General features: G+C 34.8%; 1 protein-coding gene across 1 annotated transcript; it reads right to left on the reverse strand.

Annotated features, from left to right (window-relative positions):
• Positions 1–1114: 1114 nt before the first annotated feature.
• Positions 1115–3668, reverse strand: LOC118740220 (F-box/LRR-repeat protein 16-like). The gene is made up of 3 exons (XM_036471718.1): positions 3665–3668; positions 3369–3564; positions 1115–1693 (listed from the first exon to the last, which is right to left on the reverse strand). The coding sequence occupies exons 1-3, from the start codon at positions 3666–3668 to the stop codon at positions 1396–1398; spliced, it is 498 nt and encodes a 165-aa protein (XP_036327611.1). The 3' UTR covers positions 1115–1395.
• Between the last annotated feature and the right edge of the window lie 6563 nt (positions 3669–10231).

Genomic DNA, 10231 nt, shown 5'->3' on the forward strand with positions numbered 1-10231 from the left:
AATCGTTATTTTGCGGTTTTTATTTGTTCGATCATCTTTAATCGTAATTTTATGATTTTTATTTGTTCGATCATCTCTATTCGTTATTGTGTGATTTAAATTTTTTCGATCACAAATAATCCGTATTTTGGATTTTTATTTTTTTCGATAATTTTTAACCATTGTAATAGAGACTGCGTTTCTCTAACCGGTTTAAATCTTTTAGGATCTAAACAATTGCATCTGAAAATAACGGTTTTAATATGATCGAAAAAAAATCAGAAAATAACGCTTAAAAGTGGTCCGCAAAATAAAAATCCAAGAACAACGATTATTTTTGATCGAAAAAATATAAATCATAAAATAACGATTAAAAATGATCGTGCAAATATAAATAAAAAATTACGATTTGCATAATGACGATTATTTTCAGTCGCTGTGTTAGACAAAGTTACCTGCGTTTCAAAATACAAATTGCCCATAGCCCGCAGCTACAGATACAGTGTAACCAAGAATTATTTGTAAACCTATTTTAATTCTGATTTACATGAAACCGCAAAATCAAAATTTCGAGGACTTTTTTACTCGCAACAATAATAGCAATAAGATGTTCTAAAATCACTATCTAGTAGCAAAAATTCGCTAAATACGAGTACGAGTACTAAAAAGTGCTTAAACTATGAATTTCAAAGTGACAAATTTGTTGAATAACGTTCTTAGAATATTTTTTATACATAGTACATACATGTTTTGCTTTAGCTTGAGGAACATTGCCATTCTTTAGCAGTATTATAAACATTATATTTTTAAAGTAAGTTTTACTATTAAGTTTAACACAAACTTTGTTTTTGGTTTTGTGTTTACTGAGTTTAGTTGTAGAAATAGTAAACTACGTTTTAGGAAATTGAAGAAAGAATATATGTGTACTATTAGATACGAGCAAACGCACGCTTTTTCTGAATAAAAAATTCGTTTTGCATTTTTTGTAAAAATAATAAAACTAATATGTTGTTAGAGTTTTAATGTTATGATGCTCGTAGTAGCTAAAGATTCATAGAGTTTTTTATTTATTCACTTGTAAAAATGCAAACCAATTTTTTCGGTGCATATATTTTTACATTTTTTCCTGCCTTTTTTTTTTGTTTTTTAACTGTATACGTATGTATTTATTTGCATTTAGAGTATTCAGTGCAGCCTTTAAAGTTTTTAGTAAATACATAGCTTCATAAGTTCCAACTTTAGCGTCAAAATTTGTTTGCTAGTTTCCATTGGCAATAGCATCAACATCACAAGTATCATTTTCATCATTTGCATTAGCATTTATTTAAGTTGGAGTACAATTCCTCTTCCAATTTTTGCTTTTCCCTTCACAAAACTCTGTATAGCTTGCAGCTTCGTTGTAGTTCCGCAAGCGTATTATTCAATGATTAAGCAGCGTGGCAAATGCTCTTTCAAGTAATCGAACAATTCATGTGATGCCCCCGGACAATTGGTCAATTCGAGTTCTTGCAAATGACGCAATTGTATGAGACTTGACAGACCTGAGGAGGTGAGTAGTGGACAGCCGGCTAGTGAGAGTACTTGTAGATTACGCATTGAGCATAGGTGTTGTAGACCAAAGTCGCGTACTTGTGAGCACCAGCGCAGAAAGAGTGCGGTTAGTGAGAGCATTGTTGAGATGTAGCCGACACCGATATCGGTGATGTGCACGCACCTGGAAAAGAGGAGAGGATTTGTGAAATGTATAGTTCGAAAAGGAATACAAAACGAAATAAAGATGATTGAAAATTTTTACTGATTTGTACTCATTTATACGCCTACGTATCGCACATTTGCTGGAAGAAATCTATAGAGATCGCGCTTCAAAGCCTGGTCACATACAACGAACAGCCGCTCAGCTTCAAGTACTATTGTTTTCTATAGATATTTTAAAAATTCATTAAGCTTTAAGTAATATAATATTTGAGACCCATAAAATGTGCACTGAGGCAACTAGGAGTGGAAAATTCTCCGTTGGAGTTTTTAAGGCAAATATTTATAGGCTGGGTAGTGTCGGCGAGCATAAGTGACACATGTGAAAACAGGCACGCTCCAACGTTTGGAATCCAATTTCTGGCAGCGAACTCCAGCACATCAGCAGCGAACTACGGTTCGCACATTCCAGCTGCATATCCTCAAATCACAATCCTTTAAAATTTCGCCTACAGCGGAACCTCATGGTGAACAGGCAAAATTGACCTCGAATTCGTCGTAGTGGCCCCACTATTCCTCCATCGCTTCTACGCAGTGGGTACCGTATGCCGCACATGGGTCGCTCACATTGCCCAGGGTGTGCAACTTAATTTTGAACCCCGCAGCTCACCACTCAACTGCTGTGCTGATGACCAGCAAGAAACGGTTCATCTTACGGCTAGCTAGGCAGTGACACTGGTCTGGCCCGGAGCTTCTGCTTCGTGAATCCGTACAAAACTACTGTGACTAGCACAAGCTATTACGCGGTGGCCAGGAATCACATACACATGCCCGCTTGGAAGGGAAACAGACATGAAAACCTATCTATGTGTACACTTGCACTCCATAGTGGATTGCCGCACCAATCCGTACAGCCAAAATGCTTGGCGCGAGTGGACTTCGAGAGGTGCAGTATCTGGAATCGGGGTCCCGTAAAGTTATCTACAGATGGATCGAAACTGATCCGGATCACCGCAGAGTCTTCCAGGCAGAGGTGGTCGTAACAAAACAGGTTTCGGATTGGTTGCTATCTAGTGTGACACCTTTTATTTAAGCAGGTGGATATTTATTCTTACAGCCAAGCAGCTATTAAGGCTCTTGGCTCCTTGACGCTGCGTTCGAGAACGAGTTTGACTTCCTTATCGACCCCATCGGATTACTTTGTTATGAAGTTTATTCGGGTTTCAGATCACAGCGAAATCTCTGGAAGCTGCATGTCCGATGAGCTGGCAAGACAGAGCTGGGAGTTTCCCTGACCCCATGTGGTCTGCTTCTTGACAGATGGACGTTAAGTCAACTCAGTAAGCGCTGGGCGAAGACCTTGGGATGCAAGATGGCAAAATTCTTCTGGCCACGTGTAGACTTTAGGCGGTATGGGTAGCTTTTGAGACTAAGCAAGTTGTACTCACTTGCTTGTTTCTGCAACTTCGCACCAAAATAAAATGTCATTTTGGTCTCTCAATTTCCCCTACTTTGCTGGATTTTTGTGTACGAGAACAGCAAAACCTGATAGTTTTTGATAGTTATTAACGCGAATGCACCTATAGTATGTGCACACAACAACCATTGACATTTTTTCGTTGGGTATTGATTTTTTCCTTTATTTTCGCCATCCTATCCTACTCCTTACAGCCGGCTGTAACGTTTTTGAAACTTACCTATCCAACGTCAGCTCTTCCAGCTGATTCAGATCACAGGCTATATACTCCAGCGATGCGTCAGTGATGCGCGGACACCAAGACAAATCGAGGGCACGTAACTTTTGTAGATTCTCGGCAATCAATTCAACGCCATCATCAGTAAGTTTACTGCAACCGGATAGGCTAAGCACCGTTAAGTGGGGCAAAGAGTGCACTGCAATCAGAGAAGGAAAAGTATGCAAAGAATTAAAATGAGTGCCAGGCGTTTTATAAGCTATGTAGTATGTATGCATGAAAAATATATAAATACCTACGCATGTAGTTATGTGTATGCTTGAGTATTAGGAAAGTTAGTCCCGGGATCCCTGGCTTTTTTAGGTTGCACTGATGGTAATAATAGAAACTCCTTTTCTTTACCAATATTGGCTATATGTATTTATTTTTTTATTTAATAATGAATATTTTTTCATAAATGTCTAGTTCGATAGAGAATTTCCCACACAAAAATCAATATATTCGTGAAACCATGGGCCAAATATTGTAAAATTGCATTTTTAGTTTTTGACCTTGACGAAAGTAATTCCAAAATGATTCAAACAATTCAGTGAAATGAGCTTAGGGAAGAAGTACGGGTATCAAGTTTAAGAGGAAATTCTGTAGAATTTAATCAGATCAATTTTTTTGTGCAGATGGACTGGTAGTATGGAAAATGTCCTTTTAAAATTTTTTCCTTGAAATTTCGCAATATTTGTTTTTGAAAAATTATATGTTAAGGACTTATATAAACTCGATAACATCCTCGAATTTTGTCCTTCTAACCAAATCAGCTTAAAAAATTTCCTATTTTTTCTTGTGAATCCAAAAAATTTCAATGTATTTTAATTCTAAAGAAATTTCCTTCCTCCTTTCCTTTCTTTAATTTGGTATCCATATTTTTATTTAACAATGCATTGAATTTTTAAAATAATTTTTGGAATTAATCATATCTTTGATATTTCAAAGTCCTTTAAAATAAATCCTGACGTCAAACAGAAAAAACAAAAATGCCACTTTAAATTAAAAGTATGCTTCAAACCCATTTATTTGTTATTTATTTTATGTTAGGAGAGCTTCTCAAACAATTTAGAAGCAATATTTTCGATTTAAGTTGTTGAAAAGTAATGCAATCTAAATCCCGGGATCCCGGGATTATAATAACGATATCCCGAAGATCCCGGGATTTTAAAAAGTCAAAAAAATTAACATCCCTATTGAGTATATAAAAAAAGAGGTTAGTTAAACTTGTGTTACATACACATATACGTAAGTATGTACCAGGGTAGCCAACTCATTTTTGAGAATTCCCCGATTTCGACAATGAAATTCCCCGATTTTGCTCGAAATTTCGTAAATTCCTCGCCCATAGATATTATTAAAAAAAAAACACACAAAAATTTATTTTTATATATTGCTGGTCTTTCTGTTTATTTTATTTTTAAATGTAATTCATCTATGTATTCATAAACCAAATCCAACTTTTATAAAGTTAGTTAACAAATAAATAATACAAAAGGTTTATATAAAATTTACGTACGTTCAGTGGTCGAAAAAATTTTAGTCGCACCAATTATTTTTATTTTGTTAGTTATTATTTTTTTAAATAAATATAGTTCATACTTTAACAAATACCGTATAAATCCAAGCTTGAAACGTTGTGCAATATTTGAAAAATATTCAACAAACTTTCCTAAAAATTTCTATAAATATTTTGACGCCGTTTTGCAGCCCGCTCAATTCTATTATAAAACTTGCAAGTTTCAAGTGTCTAAAAATTTTCGTTTTAGAATTTTTTGACGAAGTTTTTGCGGTAAATTATGTTTATTCGTTATATGAAAGCAAAGGCGATAAATAAAAAATCTAAAAAATCAGCGGTCATTTTTGGCCATTTGAAACTTTATTATACTAGAATTGAACGAGCTGAAATTCCCCACAAAAAAAAACGGCCCATTCCCCGACTCCCCACGCAAACTGAAATTACTCGCAAATCGGGGCATTCCCCACGAGTTGGCTTCCCTGGTATGTACATAGAGCGCTATTAAGTTTTTCTTATATACATGTATAAAAATTCACACTAAATTCACGAGTGATGAGTGACTAGTAGTGTGAATGAATGAAAAATGCGCTGCGCAACGTAACACTGCAATAAGGACTTTTGCACTCTACAAACATTCATATTTACATACGTGCGTTCGTACGTACGGACCAAAAGGATGGGTTGCTGCGCAAATCGAAATTTGCATGAAAAATAAGAAGACTTGGGGGAAATGACAAACTTGTATATGTACACATGAATTGGCAAGTAAATATATAATGTACTCGTATTTTATTTTTCCTGCAGCAGCAGTTGTACGCCTTGCTTCAGCGATATGTACATAATATGCATGTACATATGTATGAATGAATGTTACGAAATGTAAAAAAAAAAAATAGTTATGAATGAATAAATGAATGGCAAATAATGCAAAATAAATGCAGCTGACATACTTTGTTTGTGGTTACTGGTTACTGACAAAACAACCAATTGGTGGGACAGCAGTTGGTAGTGTAGCCAGAAGCGGAGTAAACGGTAACATAACCGTTGTAACAGTAAGTATGCAGATGACTTAAAAGACAAACCGAAGGATAATGGCTTGGGGCAGGGAGTACATAGAAGTGACAAACCATCAGCATGGCAGACGGTTGACCATTTGCAGAAACAAAGCTGATTTGTCTAGTTGCAGAGAAAGCCGCAAAGCGCGCACACGACGGTATCTGGTTGCTGTTACACCGGCAATTTATGCATAGATTGAAATGTATACTCTCTGCTCTCAGGCTTGCTGGTGATTTATTATAATGAAGTAAGAGTATTATATTTTATAAAAAAAAGTGTATGGCACAATATACATTTTTATTTTCTCGTTTTATTTTGAGTAGTAACTAATTATTACTACTGCATTGCTGCAATATTTGAAAGTCATATTTATGTTATTTAAAATAACAAGTTACCAATTGGTTATTGATGTCAAAACCTTTTTCTAATTTACTACTGCCAGCTACTATGGTACTACGGAGTATTAGTACGCACCTCCTACAGCTCAGCCACAGTGGCCGACACGAAAAAATATTAATAAAGTAAATACACTGACTCAAAAAAGTGACCACGTGTTGATTTTTTTTTATAATATTCACGATGCCATTCAAGTGATTTTTTTTTTTAATTATTTTAATATAAAAGTATTGTCCAAGCTTCAACCAAACTCATACAAACCAAAGTCTCAAAGTCGATGCAAAATTTAGGAAAATTCAAAAAATGTTCATCAAAAATTCAAAGAATTTAATTTGAATCTTTAGAACATTTTTGGGCGTTCAGTTTTATAGCCCATACAATTTTAGGTATTCTATACGCTGTGTGCACAATTTCCACAGTAATTGTGAGGTAGTGTGCTAAGCCTGTTTGAATCGCTATATATCCGAAATGTAAATTCCTAGAAACAAAAGTGTTACATATTAAATACAGTGATTTGCCTCCAAATATGATTTTTTTTTTCAAACCATAAGCAAAATTTTTTTGGCACCTGCGCCTTCAAGAGTATTTGTGATAAAAATCATTGCAGTACTCAGAGATTTTATAGTTGGTACAAAATCAGGTTTTTGAACATTCATATTTGTAAAGCGAAGCACATATTGTTGGCTGATTTCTAATAACATTATTTAGTTATAATTTAATGTATTACCTTAATATAAACTAGATATGTATGCATACATATATGTATATATTTGCTTTACGGAAAATCTACACTCAGAAAAAAGTAGCTAAATATATTTCGCCCAATACAAGATTTGGTAACTATAACCAAATAACGTAACTATAACCATATCATGTATTGAGAGAAACATATTTAGTAGACGTAACTAAAAGAACAAATTTTTGCTTTAGAAAATTCTATATGGAAAAAGCGGAAAACCACTTGTGCGCACTCTTTCTTTGGCAATACGGAATATTAAAATGGAGAATTTTGCTATACACAGTTTTAAATACAGAATTTTGATTGCAAAATTTTAGATACGGAATTTTGAACCATAATAATTTTGTACTCAACCCGTTCTTAAAAATGGTATTTCACGTTTTCTCATAAACGTGGGATTTCGAATTGATACGCTCTTGAAGGCTGTATCGCATTCCTCCATATGCTTATCACAACGACATTTCGCAAAAATAAATAGGGGTAATCTCGCAGTCTTGCAAAGCCCTTGCACGGTGAAGGGATTGCACTGTTTGCAAACCTGTCCCATAGGAAAACCGTGCTTTCCGTGCAGTCCGTGCACTTTGAAAGGACTTTGGAAGACTCCGAGAATACACCTAATATATTTCAACTCTTAGCTATTTTCATCTACATGCATACATAATTGTATGTATATCTTTACCTTAATATACATAGAAAGTCTTTATACAATGAGGCGTATTTTTGTATAGAAAATGATAAGAAAATGTCATGATTTTCGATTCGTACGAAAACAAGAATAAGCCTCAATATTCCAAACAATTCTTTTTAACGCTGCAAATAATTTTTTTTTTAAGTTTTCCATATTTTCGGATAAAATCCCCTGTAAGTATGCTTTGGAATTAGATTGGTGGCGAAATGGTAAACATGTATGTATGTAAATTCTTTAGTGGAAATGGCATAGTAAATCCCAGCATTCATTATTCATGAATGCACGGGAAGCAATGTCGTCTGCTCATCAATCTCGCAATCAATTTGTCGCATGCAAATATGCAGTTATGCATTGCAATCAAATCACTAGCCGAGAGAGAAAAAATAAATATGCACTTGTACGTATGTACATATATGCATATGCTATACACATGCACACATACATACATTACTATGTACATTAAAAGTACAAATAAATGACAATGATTGCATAGTTGTAAGGAAAACAAGTCATTTAATTTATTTTTTGCTACTATTTCTGACTTTGCAAATCAAATGTTGACGCTGCATACATGAATAAGATGTCCATGAAAACTTGGGGTTGCTACTTGCAGAAAATGCAAACACGAAAGTTAGCATGGGAAAATTCGAGAAAAAGTCAACCGAAAATGAAAAAAAAATTCATGTAATTCAAATTCTTACATCTTTGTGTCAAGAATGGGATTGTATCTACAATATATAGTATATTTATTTTCTCACATACTTGAGAAATGTGACTTGCCACTTTTACTTCATGAAGCCAAGCTCAGAATGGCCTAATCAGGGATGCTCTATCTATTGGTGGTATTACCAGACTTCCGATTCGGACCGGTAAAGGGTTAAACTGATCGGACTCTGAGTACAAAAATTCCTAACTTTTGTTTGAGACCTTTTTCTCGGAAGTGCCTTTTCAAATCTTAAACTACCGCCGAAATTCAACTCGTTCGGAAGTTGGTCATACCATCAAAAGATAGAACATCCCGGATTTGGTATGTAATATTTTTGCATTTTTTAATAAAAAGAACATTAGCCTACATTTCCGGGGGTGGACGGGTGGTCTAGGACACCTTGTATAATTTTCATACCGAAGTATAGTTGAGCCGTAAAAGGGATGTCAGGAAAACATGTTTGGCTATTTATACATATACAGTATCGGTCATGTCTATAGCACGCCATTTCAAAGTGATATCGCGTGCCACTTATGTTTAGTTATTTATTTTTAACAATTTTCAATTAAAATACAGTTCTTTCTCTAAAAAACCCCATATAAACCCAAGTTTAACAATTTGTAGAAAACTTCAAAAAAGTGCAACAAATTTTCACCTAAGTTTCAAACTTTTTTCTCGGAAGTGTTAGAATTTTTTTGAGTACACAGTTTTTTAGCCACTGCAATTTTAGTCTGATAATGTGCAACTTTCAAGTGGCCACGAAGTACCGGTAATTTTTTAGAATTTTTTTGTCGCATTGGCGTCCATATAATGAATAAACTCTATTTATTCGTACATGGATGAAAACCGCAACACCTTTGGCGAAAAAAATTCTAATAAATCAACGGTAACTTTTAGTCACTTAAAACTTGCACATTATCAGACCAAAATTGCAGTGGCTAAAAACCTGTGTACTCAAAAAAATTCTAACAATTCCGAGAAAAAAGTTTGAAACTTAGGTGAAAATTCGTTGCACTTTTTTGAAGTTTTCTACAAATTGTTAAACTTCGGTTTATATAGGGTTTGTTAGAGAAAGAACTGTATTTTAATTGAAAATTCTTCAAAATAAATAAATAAACATAAGTGGCACACAATATCACTTTGAAATGGCGTGCTATAGATATGACCGATACTGTGTATGTGTAAAGTTATTATTATTGTAGGCTTATTAAATGTTCTTTTGCGTTTTTACTTCAGCTTTCCAAGATGTGCTGCGTAGTTTCGATATCCGTCGTGCAAAAACTGCACCGCTCCTGAAGTGCCCTTTCAGAATTAATGTAATAATTCGTAAGTGGTTCTTGTATAAGCTTATACATTTCTTAAAGCGCATTTGGTTATATGTTCCGATTTATTTGTGCCTCTTCCTCCAGCCGTGCCATGGCAGGAAATTTGCATCCTTTCCTATGCCACCGAAGGGTTCTGGCCCGATGAAAGGGGTTAATGATCCTTTCTTCGCAAGTTTACCGGCAATCGCATTTCCTTCAATGTCAATATGTCCCGGAATCTATAGAACCCAAATTCGATAGGTCTGACCAAGGATGTTCAGCTTATCAAGGCATTCCATCACCAGTTTTGATGTTACCTAATGAGATCTGAGGGCCTTTATAGCCACTGGACTGTCAATCAAAAGCGCATTGTTCTAATTCCGGTGGTTTCGCTCGATATTAAACTACGCATATCATTT

Source organism: Rhagoletis pomonella, unplaced genomic scaffold, assembly GCF_013731165.1.
Source record: "Rhagoletis pomonella isolate Grant_MI unplaced genomic scaffold, Rhpom_1.0 Rhpom_scaffold_00005, whole genome shotgun sequence".
Taxonomy (NCBI): domain Eukaryota; kingdom Metazoa; phylum Arthropoda; class Insecta; order Diptera; family Tephritidae; genus Rhagoletis; species Rhagoletis pomonella.

What these genes read in the sequence shown, in the direction of transcription:
- LOC118740220 (XM_036471718.1), bottom strand. An exon ending in GAAGAGCTGACGTTGGATAG is followed by an intron (nt 1,694 to 3,368) that starts GTAAGTTTCAAA and finishes CCTCTTTTCCAG; the next exon opens with GTGCGTGCACATCACCGATA.